At 56.5% G+C, this 21,085-nt stretch overlaps 1 protein-coding gene across 1 annotated transcript in view; it reads right to left on the reverse strand.

Moving 5' to 3' along the window:
• CARD11 (caspase recruitment domain family member 11) overlaps positions 1-15,083 on the reverse strand; it is a 35,257-nt gene extending 20,174 nt beyond the window's left edge. Inside the window, exons 1-8 of the mRNA XM_036241485.1 lie at positions 14,858-15,083; positions 10,861-11,073; positions 9,179-9,316; positions 8,036-8,361; positions 3,425-3,604; positions 2,563-2,715; positions 2,058-2,183; positions 1,463-1,660 (exon numbers count right to left, since the gene is read on the reverse strand). Coding sequence (XP_036097378.1) covers positions 1,463-1,660; positions 2,058-2,183; positions 2,563-2,715; positions 3,425-3,604; positions 8,036-8,361; positions 9,179-9,316; positions 10,861-11,073; positions 14,858-15,038 — 1,515 coding nt within the window. The 5' untranslated portion in view covers positions 15,039-15,083. The remainder of the gene's footprint in view (positions 1-1,462; positions 1,661-2,057; positions 2,184-2,562; positions 2,716-3,424; positions 3,605-8,035; positions 8,362-9,178; positions 9,317-10,860; positions 11,074-14,857) is intronic.
• Between the last annotated feature and the right edge of the window lie 6,002 nt (positions 15,084-21,085).

Raw genomic sequence — 21,085 nt, forward strand, 5'->3', positions numbered from 1 at the left:
AGCAGCCGCCACCAGCGGCGACACTGCTGTGCCTAGGGCGCCATCCCTGCCTCGGGCACCCGAGATGCAAGCTCAGGAGGGCGTGTGCTTCTCTCCTGACCCCACATCTACCTGGTGCCAAGGTCGCCTTCCAGATCAATGCCCTCTCCTCCTCACGAGCCTCCGTCCCATGCCCCGGGCAGCGCCTGAGCAGTAATGGGCCTGCACCCCGCTGGTCATGGCCTCTTCGTCAATGTACCACCGCCCCTCCCCAATTCCCAGCCCCTGCCTCAGCTACAAATGGAAACATATGTCCGAGTGCCAGGTCCTGTCCTCCGTGCTCTGTACCCATCTGAGGCTGAGGGGCAAGGGCATTAAGTAACTTCCACTGACCCCCAAAGCCAATCCACACCCTCTGGCCACACTGCCTCCAAATCGGGAGCTGTCTGCCTCACTGTCCTGCACAACCCCTCAGGGTCCCAGAGGGACGGGCAGTTCCGGTCCTTCAGCTACAAGCCACTCTGCTCCCCCTGCTGCCCCTCCAGCCTGTCCCTGCTCGTCCCACCTGCCAGTCTACGGATGACCGACAGCTGGTGGTGGCGGCCGACAGCACGCCACGGTGCCACGCCCCTGGGCCTTTGCTCATGCTGTCCCCATGGCCCCACCCTCGTCGGACATCAGGTAGGTAGATGTTTCCGGGGGTCTGGCTGTGCCTGGTGCCAGGTGTGGGCAAACAGGCCTTCCTGAGCTCAAGGACAAGATGCCGAAATGCTGAGCGTGTAGCACAGAAGCTCCGAGTTTCTGTGCCACAGGAGGCCTAGCCAGGAAGGGCCACCTGCCCGGAGGAAGCCTTTCCGAAACCCTGATGGAGCGCAGACCTCCTCCCCGGGCCCCACCGTGTAACTTACAACACCCCTGACATGCCAGGCTCCTGAAGTCCTCGGGGGGGGGAGGGGTGTTTATCCTCGTCTCCCCAGCCCACTGACTAGTGGAGCCTCAGGCAAGCTACTCAGCTGCTTGTCTGGGTTCCTTCCTTGGCCTCCCTGGTGGACAGCCCCGTGGCTTGAACGAGACCACGCCCAGAAGGCGCCTAGCGCCAGACCTGCACCCACGTGCCTGCACGGGGACCCACGGCTACAGCAATGACGTCGCCTGCTCTGATGGCCGCGCCACTCATGTGAGTGCCCGGGGCCAGCTCCCCCAGGCACGAGTGACCTCACTGGAGCAGGCAGCTTCACCCGGAGACCACCCAGGCGGCGGTGGGGACTGCCATGCAGGCAACCAGAGGGAGCTGACGCTACTTGGAAGGAACCGTCTGCGGTCACCCCGCCGGCTCGTGGCCGAGCAGGGTTTTCTCCTGCATCTTCTAACTTCAATACTGACAGCTCCCACTCCTCACGGCACAGCACGCAGGCGGTTCAAGGTCATGGGGTGTTCTGGGTGTGGCAGGAAAGGGTGCACGTCGCAGCCAGGCGGGCCCCACCTGGTCCAGGCTGCCGCTGTCCCGGGACAGACGCCGGAGCTTGGTCTCCAGGTTGACGATGCAGGCTTCGCGCCGGACCATCTCGATCCGCATCTCGTCATTCTTCTCCTCCAGCTCGCGGATCTGCTTCCGGTACTTGTCCTTCTCCAACAGGCACTGTGAGTACTGGGTCTGCGCCTCGTCCCGGGAATGGAAGGCCTGCCGGGGAGGGGGAAGCACCCGGCTCTGCACCCGGTCTGTGTCCAGCACCCCTTCCCAGCCCTCATCAGTACCCGCCCCAGCTGCTGTCATCCCCATGTGACGGATGAGGGCACTGCGGCTGCCAGGTACCCGCCTGCCCGCAGTCACACACTGAGTGACAGGCCCCGAACACAGCTGACTGTGGAGACCAGGCATTTACGGAGCAGCCCGAGATGTGAGCTGTCTGAGGCAGCTCAGGCCCAGGATATCCCAACGCCTGTGCGTTCCGATGGGAATTCATCTTTGAAGTGGAAGCCGAGAGCCGGATTCGGGAGTGACTCCTGCCGAGCCTGGCGGCGGGGTGGGGCCTGCCGCGCACCCTGGTCCCGTCCCCGGCTCCCAGCCTCTGCTGTACCTGGTCCCGCTCTCGCTCCACCTCCTCCAGCTGCAGCATGACCGTGTTCATGCGGTGCTTGTACATCTCACAGTCCTTCCCCAGGGTCGAGCACTTCAGCTCCAGGTCTTCCTTCTCCTCCAGGTACTGCGGGCGGTGCCGGAGACGGGAGAGGTCAAGGCGCCCACCTCGTCACCGGCGGTCTGGCTGGCCGTCCGTCAGCTCTGACCAGCAGGGACCGTGGCAGTAAGCCAGTCAGTTAGCTGAGGTCTGCTCAGACCTACTGCGTGCCAGGGGGCTCAGTGGGGACCGTGCAGACACTGAGCACGCCCTCCTGTGGCCTCCAGTCAGGAAGGCGGCACAGGTGCCATGCTGACTGGTAACTCACACCCAGCCGCAGGCTGCTGATGCTGGACTTGGAGGGAGAAGGCTTACCCCAGGGGGTGGGGAGATCCCCAGGGCTCCTGGCGACAGGGCCCAGCAAGGGCAGCAGCTGGTGGACGCTGCCCCACCGCCGGGCACCCACCTTGTCCCGCAGCTCCTCCGCCTGGCGGGCCTCCTCCTGCAGGTTGTAGATCTTGTTGACGAGTTCCTGCCGGTCCTCCAGGGCCTCCTTGCGGTCATGCTCCAGGATGTCCAAGATGGCCTTGTCCGAGTCTGGCAGGCTGCGCTTCCCGGCCTGCGCGGGGTGGGGGCAGGGTCAGCTGAGGTGCAAGGAGCAAGGTGGACCCGGAAGGCAGGGGGCAAAAAGCCAGCCACAGACCCTGGCAGACCCGGCGGTGCTGTGCCAGGGAGGCAGAGACACAAAGCCCTGTCGCTGGGGATCCTTAGGCAGCTCACTTAAGAATTTCACCACCTGGAAAGGAGCATCCAACCCACTCCGGCTCGGGAACACCCCGGGCCTATTCTGCCCCAACTCTTATCAGAGCGGAGAAGCTGCTCCCCCAAAACAGCACACACAGGGCTGACCTCCCCCGAAATGTCCATCAGTCTGCTCTGCTTCCACCGGGTTCAGCCTCTGCTCCGAACCAGAGCCTTGGGCACCGGGGGCCAATCCCAGGGACAGTGTTGGAGAAGGAAGGACTGCTGCGCACAGTGACCTCCTCCGCGGCCACCGGGGCTCTGTGCGGAGGGAGGCGGGGCCCTTGGACTCTCCCTATGGCACTCGGGATCTTTAAGGACACCCGGCTGCGCTCCCCTCACACGCCCAGGGCGCCGAGTCCGCGGGAATGATTTTCGTGAGTGCGTCACTGAAGGGAGCTTTCCACAGGTACTACGTCACATAGCGTCACGCGTCTGAGGGGGGTGGTGCGGTCACCGCGGTCCGCAGAGGAGGAAGCCGAGGCGCCCGGCACCCCCGCAGCCACCCGCTGCGCCCTCCGCCTCACCTGGATGATCGACTGCAGCTCCTGGATCTTGGTCTTCAGCATCTCATTCTCCCGCTCCAGCTCCAGCACCTGCTCCTTCTTGGGCCGGTTCTCAATGTCGTTCTTCAGCTTCAGGGACTGGTTCCTCTCCAGCTTGCACTCCTCCTCCATCTTGTTCAGCCGGTGCTTCAGCTGATCGATCTGGGACACCAAGGGTGCCGAGGGGGAAGGCAGTTGGCAGGGGACACCCAGGAGAGGCTACGCTTCCCGGGTCCCACGGAGCTGCAGGCGCGACCTGAGCGACGCCCCTCTCGCCTTCCAGACGGTGGCAGAGAAGGGCTCAGAGAAACCTTTCCCGGTAGAACCAGGTGGGCGAAGAGTTCCCGAGCCGCTCCTTTCGAGCAGCGGCAAAGGCTCTGCTGTCCCTCACAGAGTTCCCGAGTAATCGCTTACAGACGAGGATCAAAGGTACCCGACCGGTGGTCCCCGAGGTGTGCTATCCACTTCGATACCTATTACGATGGGTTTCCAACTCTGGTCCTCAGAATTCTAGGACCCCCCCGGAAAAGCCCCGGTGTTACGGACGGGAGCAGAGACACGCCAAGGACTCGGTTCCAGGCCCACCTCGTCCCGCCGCCCACAGCAGCTCTGCTCGTCCAGGTTCTGTCCTCTTGGGTTTCACCCTGGGCTTTATTTGAGCACATGGTGGTTCTGCTGCAAGGACAGCTGAGACCCTCTGGACCTAATTTCACAGGCTCCCGGGGCTGAAGGACCCGCAGGAGGCAGTTAGCGACACCGAGAAACAGGACAACGAGCCCTGGCCGGTGTGGCTCAGCGGTTAGAGCATCAGCCCGTGGACCAGAGTGTCCCGGGTTCAGTTCCCACTAAGGGCACGTCCCTCGGGTGCAGTCTGTCCCCGGCCCCGGTTGGGGTCCTGTGGGTGGCAGCCAGTCGATGTGTCTCTCTCACATCGATGTTTCTCTCTCTCTCTCCCCCTTCCTCTCTCCTTCCTGCTCTATCTGAAGATAAATGCAAAAATGTCCTTGGGTGAGGATAAGAAAATAAAAATACAAAGTTTGAAAAATAAGGTCTTTCGTGATTTGCCACTAGCCCACATTCAAGACATTAGGTTAGATAATTCTACACCTTGACCACTTCCCTTCTTTCACGTATGTTGACTTCTGATTTCCTTGAACAGACCAAGTTTTACATTTTAAAATTTTAAAAACAGGACTAGAGATGTGCTGGCGTCTCCCTCAAGGGGTGAGTGTCGGGAACTGGGACCAGAACACTTCTTAACTTCTGTGCCTAAGCGTGTCTGCTTCCCCCAACCGATGGGCCTCGGTAACACACCCAGAACAAGGGGCTTGTTTTCAAGGGCATCGAGGAAGGGATGCGACAAGGGGCAGGTGTCCTTGTCCACTCCAGGCTAATGGAGAGACAGGGATCAGGATACCTGGCAGGTTGAGGGCAGTGGCTTTAGCAGCAAAGACAGCGACTCTGCCCCAGTGGCCTGGGGGAAGAAGGGAAACGGCAGGCAGGGAAGCAGCCTGCGGCTGAGAAACGGCCTCGGACTCGCCTGGCCACCTGGCCCTCTCGATCCTAGACATGTTTCTCACCACCGCTACGTCTTCAGGGACACACCATACAAGAAAAAGTTCTAGGACAGAAACTGACAAGTCCCACTGAAGGTTAACTTCCCAAATCCTGGGTAAATGGCACCGAAATCACTCCTTAGTGCTCGTGGGAAAAATCCTTGTCAGCATCTTGGAAGATCAACCCAAGTGCCCTGTGCTGGGTCCAGATGCCCAGCCGCAGCCAAGCAGGCATGGCGGGCCAGCATGGGGGAGGTGCGTCCTGCGTCAGTCACTTTTCCAGAGACCTGCGGTGCAGGGTCTCTGAGGTCTGAGGGCGTAGGTATTCCTTCCCTTATGGCCACTGACAAATGAGGAAACTGGGCCACGAGTCAATTACTGGTTAAGCCAGAAGCCAGGTCTGAAGTCAAAGCTACAGAATGTAAAAGCTCCTTCTCTTAGCAGAAACACTCCATTGTCCGCTGTGCCTCTGACTAAGTTCCCCTGGATTCTGGAGCACTGCTGGCTGATCTGTCGGCCTCGACTAAATTGCACGTGACCCAGCCAGAAATCAGGTTATTTATCCCCGTGGCCCCCCCAGTGCTTGGCACAGTGCCTTCCACGTGGCAGGTGCTTAATAAATATTCCAGGAGTCTATTTTCCACCTAGTAGCCAGAGTGATCCTGCTAGAAATAAATCAGGTGTCACTCCCCGGCTCTCAATCCTTCAGTGCTTCCCATCACGACTGGAATAAATTGCCATGTTCTCCCCAGGTCCCCATGACCTGGGCCCTGGCCGCCTCTCCCCTCCTTCCATGCCACTTGCTGGTTGGACTCCAGAAAAACCTCAAGCATGCTCCCTGCTTGGGGCCTTTGCACCTGCTCTTCGCCCCGCCCCGGACACCTGCATGGCCGGTCCCTCCCTGTCCTCAGATCTCAGCTCAGTCCCCTTCACATGGCCCTTCCCGGCCGTCCTACTTCACAGAGCATCCCTGCTCCCTGTCCTGTACTCTGCCATCCTCTAAGCAGCACTCAGCACTACAGGCATTGGTCGATTTGTCTTCTGATTGGATATGAGCTCCGCGACAGCGGGGCCTTGGCCTGGAGTCATGTGTCCCTGGAAAAGAGCCTGGTGCATGGGGGCACTCGCTACGTAAATGGAACGAGTGAGTTAAGCAAATACCTTTCCCTGTCTCCACTTGGGCGCTAAACTCACCAATGACCTCAGTGAGTTGGCTGGGGAGTCCCTGGGGAGTGGATTGGCCATCCCACTGAGCCACGCGAGCTCTGTGCACAGGGGTGAAGGGCGGAGCCCGGTCTCGAGGCCCTCCTGCCTCCCCGCGCAGGCTCGGTGCGCAGCTGCTTGCTGACTACTGGGAGCCAGCATCTGGGCCTCTGGCTCCTCCCACCTTCCCACTTGCCCGCCCGAGCCCTGCCTGCGTGAGCTCGTCTGCACATGCGCATAGTGCACCTGGGTCCCTGTGCACCTGTCTGCACATGCGCGTGGTGGAGCTGGGAGCCTGATCCCCTAGGTGGAAGCCGCACTGGGTCGGAATGTGCATGCGCAGACCTGCGTGCAGTGGAGCTGGGGCCTGATCCCGTAGGTGGAAGCCGCACTGGTCGGAATGTGCATGCGCAGACCTGCGTGCAGTGGAGCTGGGGCCTGATCCCGTAGGTGGAAGCCGCACTGGTCGGAATGTGCATGCGCAGACCTGCGCGCAGTGGAGCTGGGGGGCCTGATCCCGTAGGTGGAAGCCCCACTGGTCGGAATGTGCATGCGCAGACCTGCGCGCAGTGGAGCTGGGGGCCTGATCCCGTAGGTGGAAGCCCCACTGGTCGGAATGTGCATGCGCAGACCTGCGTGCAGTGGAGCTGGGGGCCTGATCCCGTAGGTGGAAGCCGCACTGGTTGGAATGCGCATGCGCAGACCTGCGTGTAGTGGAGCTGGGGGCCTGATCCCGTAGGTGGAAGCCGCTCTGGTCGGAATGTGCATGCGCAGACCTGCGTGCAGTGGAGCTGGGGGAGCTGGGGGCCTGATCCCGTAGGTGGAAGCCGCACTGGTCGGAATGCGCATGCGCACACCTGCGCGCGGTGGAGCTGGGGGCCTGATCCCGTAGGTGGAAGCCGCACTGGTCGGAATGTGCATGCGCAGACCTGCGTGCAGTGGAGCTGGGGGCCTGATCCCGTAGGTGGAAGCCGCACTGGTCGGAATGTGCATGCGCAGACCTGCGCGCAGTGGAGCTGGGGGCCTGATCCCGTAGGTGGAAGCGGCACTGGTCGGAATGCGCATGCGCACACCTGCGCGCGGTGGACCTGGGGGCCTGATCCCGTAGGTGGAAGCCGCACTGGTCGGAATGTGCATGCGCAGACCTGCGTGCAGTGGAGCTGGGGGCCTGATCCCGTAGGTGGAAGCCGCACTGGTCGGAATGTGCATGCGCAGACCTGCGTGCAGTGGAGCTGGGGGCCTGATCCCGTAGGTGGAAGCCCCACTGGTCGGAATGTGCATGCGCAGACCTGCGCGCAGTGGAGCTGGGGGCCTGATCCCGTAGGTGGAAGCCGCACTGGTCGGAATGTGCATGCGCAGACCTGCGCGCAGTGGAGCTGGGGGCCTGATCCCGTAGGTGGAAGCCGCACTGGTCGGAATGTGCATGCGCAGACCTGCGCGCAGTGGAGCTGGGGGCCTGATCCCGTAGGTGGAAGCCGCACTGGTCGGAATGTGCATGCGCAGACCTGCGTGCAGTGGAGCTGGGGGCCTGATCCCGTAGGTGGAAGCCGCACTGGTCGGAATGTGCATGCGCAGACCTGCGCGCGGTGGAGCTGGGGGCCTGATTTCCTAGGTGGAAGCCCCACTGGTCGGAATGTGCATGCGCAGACCTGCGCGCGGTGGAGCTGCGCTCCTGGGCAGGATGAGCCGCACCATGCACGTGCCCATGGTGAAGGGGCCCCGGCCGCGCGAAACTCGGGGCGATGTGCGCACGCGCGGTGGGCCTAGGGTTCGGCGCAGGAGTTCTCCGGCCCCGGCCCCAGCCAGGTGCGGGCTCTGGCCGCCCCGCGCTCACCTCGAGCTGGAGGTCCCGGCTCCTCATCACCGCCATGTTCTTCTCCTCGCTGAGCTGCGCGTAGCGCATGGCCAGGTTGTAGTTGTCGTCCTTCACCTTGACCAGCTCGTCGTTGTAGCTGTTGCGCTCCTCCTTCATCTTGTAGTACCGCTCCTGGAAGGTCACCAGCTCCACGCGCGTCAGCATCAGCTGCTTCTTCTCGTCCTCCAGCTGCCGCGACTTGGCCAGCAGCTCGCAGCGCTGCAGGTCCTTGGCCTTCATCTGCTGCTGCAGCTTGATGACCTCGTTCATGAGGAAGTGCGTGAGGCCCTCGTGGCCCTCCTCCACTGCGGGGGGGGGGGGCGGGTCAGGCGGGCGCCCATGCGCACCCACGCGCCCACCAGCACCGTCTGAGCGCGCACGACCCACAGGCCCCCGGGACGCGGGGCGAGCCAAGCAGCCTCGGTCCGGCAGAGCTCACGGTCTGGCCAGGGAGACAGACGTGACCACACCAGCACAACCGCAGGCTGGGAGCCTGTCATCGGGAAAGGGTTGGGGCAGCGAGAGGCTGGGAGAGCGGCGGGTCCAGCCTGGTGGGCGGAGGGCTGCGGGGGCTCCCGACAGTTGAGCTGAAAGCTTAAGTGTGGGGGAGAAACACTAAGAAGGTGGAGCATGGAGGACGGAGGGACTTGGCACATTTCAGTGTCTGGAGCGCATGGAGAGGCAGGGGCAGAAAGGTGAGGCTCTGGGTGCGCGCCGGCCGGGCAGTAAAGGCCGAAGCAGGGGAGGACCCGAGAGCTGTCAGCAGGGGAGGTTTGCCTGAGGAGCGGATGGAGAGAGCTGATGGGCTGTAGGGTCTGGGTGGGGCTGTGGTGGACATGGACAGAAGATTGATGCAAGAAAACGCAGGAAAGAAAGGCCAGATGAGATGGCCAAGGGCTCTGGTCAGGGATGCTGGCAAGAGAGTAGGCAAGAACAGGATCCGGGGGCCACCATGAGAATCTGTCCCCCCACCATGAATGCGCCTGTCACCTTGTCCCTTTCATCATCGGGCAGAAATGAGTGGTTGACAGCCCACATGTGGCACAGTCCTGATGTCACAGATCCATAGCTCTAGAAGTGTCCCACCAGAGTCCTACTGCTCTCGATGGCAAAGCCACTCACCCACGATGGTGGAGAACCTCCGGGTGGGCTCCTTGCCAGTCACCAGTTTGTACAGTTCTGGGTAATAGAACTCCAGGCTCTCCAGGAAGACCACGTAGCCCCTCTGGCCCTTGGTGTGCAGAATGTCCAGCAGTCGGCCTGCGGAAGTCAGGGAGAAGAATGCATGTCCGATTGCATGCGAATCTCAGGTCTAGTCCCCTCCTGGACGCGTACCCCTCGGTAAAGTAGGGACACAGCGCCCTCACATTCTGTCACTCCCGAGTTCTATCTCGGAGTCCAGAGAGTGTAAGTCAGAAGGCCAGGCCCTCTATAGGGATCCAGTGGGTGCTGGTTTCCCTTCTCTGAGAAATCGGTAGAACCAGGATACATGGAACCACAGCCTCAGGAAACACCCCGTTTCAAAGCGCTTCCCGGTGGGCCAGGGTTACAGTGAACCACCCAGGCGTCCGCTCCTCCGTGATTGAAGGAGGGCAGTGGCCCTTACACAGTGACATGCGGTTCTCTGGGATTCAGAGCAGAAAGACAAATATTTGTGTGGGCTAGAAGTCACAGGAAGCGGGCACAGCTCCCTGTTCTTCTTGGGGTTATCACACAGTCTGGAAACATCTTTAACCCAAATGTAATTGCCCGGCAGTTTTGTTTTTTACCCGACTGGCTGCACGTCATGTTTGCGTTTCGTGACCCTTCCTTAAGTGGTTTATTTGCAGACCCTTCTTCCCCTGAGGTCCTAAAACTACCTTGTCCCTGGGACAGGCTTACTACGTGAGTTTCATCTTGTGTCAACTGATGTTTGGCAGAGCGGCCCGGAGCGCCGTGTGGGCAGGAGTGTCCAGGCACGGTGAGCGCAGCAGGAGAGCAGGCTGTGACTAGTGTCATGGACACAAAGGGCAGTCCTAGCGTTTGAGCCTCTCATCACCAGTCACACTGTGGGGAAGTGATTTTCAAACCTTTTAAACTGCGAGCTACAGACAGGTACAGGTTTTATACCGTGGCCTCTTGCCCACACAGAGACAAGTATACAAATGTATATGTATATATATACACACACACACGCATATACAAAACATAAAACAAGTTTCACAAACCATGCGTACTGCCTTTAATGAATGTAAGAAAGTGTCACGGACCCCTAGGGCAGCCTGACGGACCCCTTCTCAGAATAATATTTTTAAACAGATAAAATGCATGGGATTACAAAGGGTATCAATTATAATAAAATACAGTTATGAAATATTAAATTTATGGTTCAGTAATAAAGTGCTTATGCATAAAATAACACAATCTCTTGGCAGGTCTAATAGCTACTATGATTTCGAGGAGGAGGATCGTGTAAATGGGATTTGGAGGGGTCTGTAACAGCAGTAATGTGCTATGAAGGTAGCTGTAACTATTGTTGACAAAGTCACAGGTAGGCTAATCACTTGCTTTGTTGCCTACCTATGTTCATAGTTGGGGGGATGCTAAAGCCCGGGTCAGGTCAGTAATCCCCCTAGCCAAGCTCGCAGACCCTTCGTCTCCACACAGCTTGGTGGGCGGACTGGAACAGGCAGAGGTCTGTGGACCCGGTTGCATAGTAATTCCCGCCGCAGAGAAACTTTATGCTGGTACCGCTGCTGCCTGGTGCGGTTTTCCGAAGCTGCACAGGGCGGCCCGCCCTCCCCTGCCGAGCGGCCCCAGGTTACCTGCCCGGTTGATCTTGGACGGCAGCATGGGCGCGTTGAGCACCTCGTCCTCATCCTGCTCGTCGATGACCTTGCACTGGCGCAGGTAGGGGGTGAGCTTGGCAGGGTTGATGTAGCGGCTCAGCATGTGCCGGTTGCGCTCCACGTTCTCCCACAGCGCGTCCTCCTCGTCCTTCAGCGTCTCCATGTAGTCGTCCATCTCGGGGCCTGCGCCTGGGCACGGAGACCAACGCGGTTCACCCCCGCCGCAGGCGACAGCCGGAGGGTGGCCGGTGGGGTGGCCGCCGTAATGTGTTAGATTATGAAAGTCAAGCAGGGAAGAGTATCACGGTGTCTTACCCATTTAAGCAAGGAAGGGAGCCCTGGTTGAATGGTTAAAGCACCAGCCCATGGACCAAAGGGTCTCGGGTTCAATTCCTGGTCAAGGGCACATACCTGGGTTGCAGGTTCAATCCCCAGCCCCGGTTGGGATCATGCAGGAGGCAACTGATCCATGTGTCTCTCTCACATCGATGTTTCTCTCTCTCTCCCCTTCCCCCTTCCACTCTATCTAAAAAAATCAATGGAGAAATATCCGCTGGTGAGGATTAACAAAAAGAAAAAGTGAGGAAGAAAGAGCCCTGGCCCGGTAGCTCAGTTGGTTAGAGTGTCCCGCTACATCAAGGTTGCAGGTTCGATCCCTGGTCAGGGCACATACAAGAATCAACCAATGAGTTCATAAACAAGTGGAAGAACAAATCAACTATTCTCTCTCAAATCAATCGAATACAAAAATAAATACAAAAATACAGAGAGGAAGGGATATGAATATAGATAGGCAGGGGTGGGCAGGAGCAGGCTGACCGTTCACATGGACAAAGGCATGCAGGTCACGACTGTTACAGTGAACTGTTTCCCGGGCTCACCGCGGTATGCAGCCTTCCCTGTGTGCACTAAGCACGGACGGTGGTGGATACTGTAATATTTATACACTTAGAGGGCCCTGGCTGGTTTTCTCAGTGGTTAGAGCGTTGGCCCACAGACCAATGACTCACGGGTTTGATTCGGTCAAGGGCATGAACCTCGGTTGCAGTTTGTCCCCGGCCCTGGTTGGGGTTGTGCCGGAGGCACCTGCTCGATGTGTCCCTTTTACGTCGATGTCTCTCTCTCTCTCTCTCTCTCTCTCACTTCCTCTCTCTCCCTCCCACTCTATCTGAACAAAAAAGTGGGGAAAAAAGTCCTCGGTGAGGATAAAAAAAAAAAACCTTATAGGGAGAGGGAAAGTTTTGCAATTGGAGTACACCCTTCCCATCCACGTTTTTATACATTATCTATCTACCTATCTATCTATCTATCTATCTATCTATCTATCTATCTATCTTTCTATCATTTATCTATCTATAGATATATAAATCTAATTTGTTCATTTTTAAACAGTTTTAGTGAAATATAATTTATGTACTATACAATTCACCTTTTGAAAGTATACCATCCAAAGGTCTTGAGTATATTCACAGAGTTGCCCAAAGATCACCCCCATTGACTGTAGAACATTTTCATCACCCCCAGAAGAAAGTCCATAGGCTTCAGTGGTCACACCCCACTCCCTCTGACTGTGGGAACTGCCCGTCTACTTAGGATAGACCCGCCTTTTCTGGATGCTTCATACACAGCAGGTCTGAGTAACATTGTTTCATTCAAGCGTCAATGTGACAGTCTCTTGAGTTTCAGGTGCTTGATTCACTTGTAACAGTGGCACGCATGCCATTGTGAGAGATGCCAAAAGTATTTACCCATTGCCCTGGGTTTTTTCCTTGAACACTTAGCACTATTTCTAATGGGAAACCGTGGAAAGAACCTGACCACCCACCGGGAGATAGTCCTTGACTCTTTGGGCCACTGAAACATATTTCCAAGGGATGTGTGGTATGAAACATCCCAAGACATGTTGTTTTGACAACAGAAAATTTCAGAATATGTACATGTAGTTTCATAAAACAAAACAAACATTCTTGGTCTTTGTTCTGGTTTCCGGTTCAGAGCTCCTACAACTCTTGGAATCTCTTGGTAGGGGTGTCTTTTGTGTGGTAACGAGATGCCTGTTCGCTCAGGGGCCCCTAGAGCTTCAGGTTGGGGGCTGGTGGCCAGAGACACTACAAGTGACTGGAGGTGACTTTCAGCCCCACACCCGACCTCTGGGGAGGGAGAGAGGCTAGAGATCGAGGTCGGTCATCAATGAGGAATCCTTGAATCCTCTCGCCCCCGTAGGGACACCTCGATAGTCCCTAAACCCTGGGGTTCCAGGCACCTCCGCATTTGGGAATATGTGGCTTTTCCTCTGTATCCTCTAAAGGAAGGCGCAATGATGAGTGTCGTGTTTTGCTGAGTTCTGTGAATTATTCCAGCAAATGAGTGGACCTGCTGCGGGGCTGGGAGAATCCGGTTTACGGCCACCCAGGGAGAGCAGGGTGGCCCCTGGGCCTTGGAGCCCGAAGGGGCAGGTGTGTGACAGTTACAAGTCCTGGGCAGGGGACTCGCCGGTATCCAGTACTTGCCTCCTACTCACACCTCGTGGTAGGTCACCGCCCTGCAATCTCGTTCGTGCTGAATAAACCCTCTGACCTTGGCTGACTGACCTGCCCAGGGGGACTGTGCCCTCGCCGGGCTGCACCTTCACCCGGGTTTCACGTGAGCAGGGGTTAGGGAGGGCTGGGGAGCAGAGCTGAAGGGCACCTGGATGGCCATGGAGCTAGAACTGGGTCCCGCTGGAGCACAGGCAGAGCGGGTGCGGGGGGCAGGGGAGACGCCATGTGAGGTGGCTGTGACCAGCCAGGGGGCCCGAGTGGCAGGGTCGTGTCTCTGGGTCTCTAACTCCAGTTTCCGGTCCTCGCTTTTGCCTTTCTCTGTACCGCAGGCCGACGCTCCAATCGCTGAGTCAAACCGGCCAGGGCATTTTTTTTTTTATCCTCACCCGAGGACATTTTCCCATTTTTTGTTCAGGTAGAGTGGGAGGGAGAGAGAGGAACAGAGAGAGAGAGAGAAACATCGATGTGAAGGGACACATCGAGTGGTTGCCACCCGCACAACCGACCAGGGCTGGGGACAAACTGCAACCGAGGTACGTGCCCTTAGCGGGAACCGAACCTGGGTCCCTCAGGACCGCAGGCTGGCTTTTGCCTTTCAATAACCTCGCGGCTCATCGGAGCGAGGCTGCGTGGGCCTTCGCTACGGGCGACCAGAGGGCCTGGAGTGTGTGCCGTTTTGAGCGACAACTGATTTAAAGTGATTCCAAGAGGATTCAGTCCCATTTGGGCCAGTAAACAGCACAGACAACACACTACTGGCCTCATGGACGCGGGTCTGGACCTGCAGCCTGTTTGCAAAGGCAGAGCGTGGGCCTGGGCTGCTCGGGCGGTTGTGGCCACATACACGTGCCCGACAGCACGGCCACTGCCAGTCACGGGGAAAAGGAACCTACCTTTACTATGTCCAAAGCTGGACCGTCCCCCCCCAACCCCCTGAGGCTGAACCGGAGCTGGGGGCAACCCCACCCAACACCAGCAGGGTCTCCGTGGTCCCGAGGCAAACCCTGGGCTGCGCTGGCCTCTCTGGAACAGCGGAAGAGCCCGTTGGAGGCTGGGGCCAGGCCCTACAGGAAGGCCATTTTGCTCCCCTCGTCACAGGGCCAGGAGATGACCTTCCCGCGGCAGACGGACGCTGTGGTGGCTGCCGGTCTCACCTCCGTCACTCATTCAGTCAGAACATCTACCATGTGGCTCCCTATTGCTGTCACCGTGACGTTCACACTCTCACCGTGACCCCAGGCCCTTGCCTCCTGCCAGTGCCCACGGCCGCGTCCCGTGTCCCCAGTGCACTGGCCGCCTCTGACGGCGCAGCAAAGTCCCGCTGGCCAGCGCCTGCTCCCCGCGCCCTCTGCTGGGACCCCTCCCCGCCCATCCCGTCCAGGTGCCCGCACCCGGTCCTGTTCGGCACGAGGGAGGTGGCGCATGAGAAGTACCTGGCATGGAGGGCGTGCCCAGGACACAGCTTCCTGGTTCCCGAGGTCTGAGCTTCACTCCTCGGGGCCGGGGCTTGTCCCTCCCCGAGCCGGTCTTCCGCTGGACCCGGGCTTGCGGCGGCCGGCGTCTGTAAGAGGAAAGGCGATCTGACTGGCAGGCGGTCGGACCGCAGGGAGCCATCAAGGATCACGGTGGCGCCGAGGGCGCATCTCTCCAGGTGACCGTGGTGGGCCTTGCCCAGGAGCTGCGGGGAGGCCACTGGCCCCAGAGCCTGAGACCCCTGGGGCTGGGAGAAGGGCAGAGGCCCCCTGGGGGCTGCCTGCGGCAGGGAGGTCTCCCGTGGTGTGAGGGGAGCACAGGCCGAGGGGGGACCGGCTGCTTGGCTCCTAGCTCCTGAGGGCGGACAGCGAGCAGGCCGAGCCGAGTCCCTTCGCTCCGAATCGGGTCTTCCGCCCGGCTGGCTGCGGGTCTGGGCAGGGGCACGCATGGCACCCTGGGCCACCCCCGAGGCGGCTTCCTCACGGGGACTGACAAGGCCGCCGGATGCCCAGCTCGCCGCTCCCCGAGCTCGGCCCTGGCGGTGGGTTTGACAGGAAGGACAAGCTCTCCTCTGGGGAAGGGGAGGCGGGGGAGGGGACGCTGAGCTCCCGCCGGAGAAGGCGAGGAGGGCTGACACCTGCCGGGTCCCTGCGCTGGGGCCTCCGGCAGGTGTCCGTGGCCGCTCCACTTGGGAATGACAGGGAGCCTGGGGCGCCACTGTTTAACCAGACACTCGCTTGATTTTGGCTTTGAGGATTAATCACAGGCGACACTAGCCCTCCCAGAGCTGACAGAAGCTGTTCTCGTCGGGTGTCCGCTGGGATCGGAGTGAGCTGTCACGGGCCTTCGCCCCCGGGAAGCGGCAGCGACACGCTTCTCTGGAGGACGCGGTCTCCTTGGTGTCCCCCGGCCTCCCTGCTGGCGGCCGGGACAGGGGCAGCCACCTACGGTGGGCACTGCGGGCAGGGCTGCGGGCCGGCCTCCAGGGCCACCTACCAGCCAGGATCAGCAGGGCTGCCCGCAGGCCACCCGGCAAAGGCAGAGAAAAGGGCACTTTCCTGTATCTGCATTTAAAAAAAGAGGGAACAAACGTTTCTCTCTCTTTTTTTTTTTTAATCCTCATTTGAGGACATTTTTTCCATTTTTTTGTACAGAGTGGGAGGGAGAGAGAGGAAGAGAGAGAGAGGGAAACATCGATGTGAAAGGGACACATTGAGTGGCTGCCACCCGCATGACCAACCAGGGCCGGGGACAAACTGCAACCGAGGTACGCGCCCTTAGCGGGAACAGAACCCGGGTCTCTCCGGACCGCAGGCGGACGCTCTAACCTGCTGAGCCAAACCGGCCAGGGCAACAAGCGTTTCTCTTACAATCAGAAGAAAAGGCTTCAGAAAACTTAATTGTGAGAGAGGCTTTTAAAAACCATGATTTATTGATTTCAGAAAGAGGAAGGGGGAAGTAAAGAGAGAGAAACATGGATGCGAGAGAAACATCGATCAGCTGCCTCCTGCACACCCCCCACGGGGATGGAGCTGGAAACCCGGGCATGTGCCCTGACCCGGAATCGAACAGGCGACCTCCTGGTGCATAGGGTGATGCTCAACCAACTGAGTCACACCGGCCGGGACGTGAGGGAGGTTTTAATCGCAAGAGAGAGAACACAGGTTTTATAGGCTGGTACAGCGCCCGACAGGCTGGCACAGGTGGGAAAGCCAAGGCAGCAGACAGCCAGGAGAGAGTCTGCACTTCGCTCTCTGCCCTTAGAGTTCTGGTGGCGCCTTCAGGGACTCGAGGTCGGGGCGATGCATGGGCTACGGCTCCTGAGACTGGCTGGCAGGTCTTTCACAGTCACCGGGCTGAAACATCGCCCCCGATGCTTCCAGAACATTGACTGTGTTCCAGGCACTTTGCTAAGCACACCTGACAGACCTCGGGGGCTCTTGGAGGCAGGTGGTGCTCTTGTGACTGTGATTATTGTCATCACAGCCGAGGCACTGAGCCTGGGGCCCGGCCATGTCGGAGTCAGCAGGGAAGGCAGGATTTGGACCCAAGGTTCTCTGACTTCCTCTTAATCACTGCTAGACAGATCCTAGAATTGCCTTTTTTGTCTTTTTATTTTTTTAGAAGTCTGCCTTTTAAATGTCTCTAACCAGAAAGTGTATGTACAAAAGCTCCCTGAAATATCACTTTAACACACAGCTTAAAACAGAAGTAAAAACAAGTTCTAAGATGGTAGATATTGGCTCAGGGTGAAAAAGAGCTATTGCTTCTCAAAAAAAAGGGATCGATGGCCCAGTGAGTTATTAGCGTGGAATTCGGGCCTGACCGGGGAAGCCCATTCATCCTGCAAGGAGCCCATTAGCCGACAAGCAGAACTTGTCCACACGGTCTGCCGCCCCCACTTAAGAATAAACACCCTCGTGGGATGTCAGAGGGAAGTCTCCGCAGGAAGGAAGAGACCAAATGGAACCTGTGGGGAGAATGAGGTAAGACCTAAGAAAACATAATTTGATCATTACAATCCATTAAGAGATTAGATAAGATGTGGCATTCAGAAAATAAGGCTATAGAAAGGGAACAAAGAGTCAATTCTTGGTAATTACAATAAGGCAGCAGAAATTTATAATTAATAAAAAGTTTGGCAGATAAAGTTGAAGAAATCTCCCCAAAAGTTAATAAAAAGTTAAGCGAAGGAAGATAAGAAGGAGGGATGAAGTCAACTTAGAAGGTCTAATGTCCAATAAGTAGAAATCCTAGGAAGAGACGACCGAGGTTATATTTCCTTTCTTGTGTATCTTTTGAAGATATAATATTAATTAAGGGATGAAATGATCAGAGAAATAATATTAGAGGATTCTCCCAAGGTAAGAATATGAATCTTCATATTTAAACAGTGTTTGAGCACTCGGTACGATCAGTGGAAAAGAACCTTCTGAGGACATCATTATGAAATTTCAGGCCACTAGTGAATAAGAGACCCCAAAAGCTTCCAGAGAGAAAACTCAGGTCACCCGCAGAAGACGAGAAGTGTGATCTCAGGCTTTCAAGAACAACACCGGAAGCTGGGAGGCCGCAAGGCAATACCTTCACGTTTGTTTTTATGGGAAATACTTTTAAACCTGGAGTTGTAAACGCATCCAAACTATTATGTGCAAAAATTAGAATATTATTTTCAGAAAGGCAAGGGACCCTAACCATTATTTCCCAGCACCTTTCTTAGAAGGCTCCTTGAGGGAATCAAGCAATAAAGAGGAAGGCCTGGAGCCCAGGAGACAGAGAATCCAATGGGATGAAGCATCAAGGGAAGTTCCAAGATGAGAGGGATGCAGCAGAAAGTAGCTGTCGAGATTATGGCAGGACCACGGAAGGCCCACTGGAGCGAGAATGATTATCTCATATATTGGATAATGTAGGAAATCATATAGTTAAGCAAAGCATAGATCTGAGAGCCAGATAGAAAATAAAAACAACACGAAGGACAGGTACATAAAATAAATCCGCAGCAAATGAAAAGAAAAAGAGAAAGAGGCAACATTGACTCCTGGCAAAAATAAAAAGATAAGAAAGGAAACAGTTACAGCACTCAACTTGCCTCAATGTAAACAATAGTTACCTAGTCATGAAACTATAACACAAAAACCTGCGACCTGACTGTCCTGGGGGAACGGAGGGAGACAGTGCATGCGGTGGGTGCCAGGAGACCCCACGTCCCCACCTACCTGGCGGCGTGCCAACAGACACAGCAGTACATGGTGGTGCACACATTACTTAGAAATACAAAGGATAATAATGAAGGAAAACAATAATGAAGACGAGTTAGAAGCGGCTGCTTCAGGACTGGGGATGCTGATGGCCAGAGTAGGAACTGATGTTTTTCATTACAAGCCTACTTAACTTTTTGTGTTTTTTTTTTTTTAAATTCTCACCCTAGGATATTTTTCTATTTATCTTCAGATAGGGTGGGAGCGGGGGGTGGGGAGGGGGATTTAAAGAGAGAAACACCAATGTGAGAGAGAAACATCAATGTGAGAGAGAAACATCAATGTGAGAGAGAAACATTGATTGGCTGCCTCCTGCACTACCCCGACCAGGGCCAGGGACTGAACTGCAACAGAGGTACGTGCCCTTGACCGGAATGGAACTGGTGACTCTTTGGTCTACGGGCCGATGCTCCCACTGCTGAGCCAAACCAGCCAGGGCGAGCCTACTTAATTTAAAAAAAAATATGTTTTTGTTGACTTTTTAGAGAAAGGGAGAGAGAGATAGAAACATCGATGTAAGAGAGAAATGTGGATCGGCTACCTCCTGCATGCTACCCACTGGGGGATTAAGCCCACAACCCAGGCATGTGCTCTGACCGGGAATTGATCCGGGACCTCTCAGTCCGTGGGACGACACTCAATCCACTGAGCCACACTGGCTGGGCGAGCCTACTTAATTAAAAAAATTATATATATATACATATATATATATATTTTTTTTTTCTTTATTGATTTTAGAGAGAGAGAGAGGATGGGAGAGGGAGAGAGAGAAACATCGATGAGAGAGAACATCGACTGGCCGCCTCCTGCATGCCCCCCACTGGGGATCGGGCCCACAACCTGGGCCTGTGCCCTGACCGGAATCGAACCGGTGACCTCTTGGTGCAGGGGTCAACGCTCAACCACTGAGCCACACCGGCCGGGCAAGCTTACTTAACTTTTTTTTTTTTGGTACGTGCCCCTAGCGGGAACTGAACCTGGGACTCTCTGGTCCGCAGGCCGACGTTCCAACTGCTGAGCCAAACCGGCCAGGGCCAGCCTATGTACCTTTTAAACTCTGCATGACATAGGCATTATCTTGGTAAAAAAAAATAAAAAATAACATATGTCAATAGTTAGAAACATGGAAAATGCACAAAGCCTGAGGGGTCATACAGTCTCCTCCCTTCTCGGCACACTCACCACATCCTACCTTTTGCACTGCTTGCCACACAGCTCACCCCTTCATGAGCCAGACATGCTCACTGTGTGTGGGACACGTCACAGACGTCCCCTCCTCCTTCTCAGGGCTGTGGTAAGGTGGGCCTTTTGGTCCCCCTTTTCTGATGAGGAGGTAGGATCAGAGTGTCAATAATGGGGTGAGACCCCACAGCTGCTGAGTGGCAGACCCCATGTCATCTGAGCCTCAGTTAACGAGCCAGCTTCCGTAAAGATAACCTTTATTAAGCACAGCATCTAATGCAACCAGCCAGGTTCCTCACTTCCCGGGCTCCGTGTCCTCTGTTTTACTGTTTTATTCCCTCATTTTGCTGGAGCACACCCTCTAACAGCTGTCTGTGGAAAGGAGTGTGGTAGCGGCTGCAGGCAGACACCATGTGGACGATCTCCCTGAACACAGCCACCTGTGAGGCAGCTGCTACGAGCCCCACAGCTCAGAGCGGCTCAGCCACCTGCCACTTGTCCATCTCACCTTGGCCTGCCCCACGGAACTTCGCCTGGGTCCTACTCGCGGTGGGTATGCAATATATATACCTTGGGTAAATAAATAAAAGTCAAATCCTGAATGCAACAACGAGGCTGCTCTTACTTCGGGTCCACAGAGTGCCAAGCTCTTTGCAAATGAGCTGTCCTTGCGGGACACCTCTTCTCTGTAGGATGGTCCCTTGTGTGAACGCTCTGGGACCAGAATGGGTCCGAGCAGTCAGTAAGACAAATGCATCTCTGGTTAATTGATTTGCCTGGATCATTGGAGTGAGCAGCTTGAGATGGAGGGTTTAATTATTCCAATGAAACCTCCACTTAATTGAAAGAAGTTCTGGAAAAAAAAAAAAAAAAGACGGGGGGGGGCGGGGGGAGATTATTTAGAAGAATGATCTAGTGCCTGTGAGAAGGACCGAGGAGACACAGGGACACACCGGCACTCCTTCTGCCTGGTGTTTATAGCCCTGGAATTAAAGCCCATGAAAAAGAACCAGAGCTGTGCCTTCCTGTGCGTCCCCCTCTCCCCTTCATGGCTACAAACAAGACCCCGAGAGAAGCAGCGAGAAACCCCCCTGCAGGATTCTTTCTTGGCATTCCCGTGAACTTCTTCACCTCGGTCTCTCTCAGCCTGTTCAACCGAAATATGGAGATAATAATATTTCCCATCAATTACCATGTGTACAGCAATCAGTTGGGCTTCACGGGTACATATTTTGAAAGCGGCAA

Source organism: Molossus molossus, unplaced genomic scaffold (assembly GCF_014108415.1).
Source record: "Molossus molossus isolate mMolMol1 unplaced genomic scaffold, mMolMol1.p scaffold_m16_p_4, whole genome shotgun sequence".
NCBI lineage: Eukaryota > Metazoa > Chordata > Mammalia > Chiroptera > Molossidae > Molossus > Molossus molossus.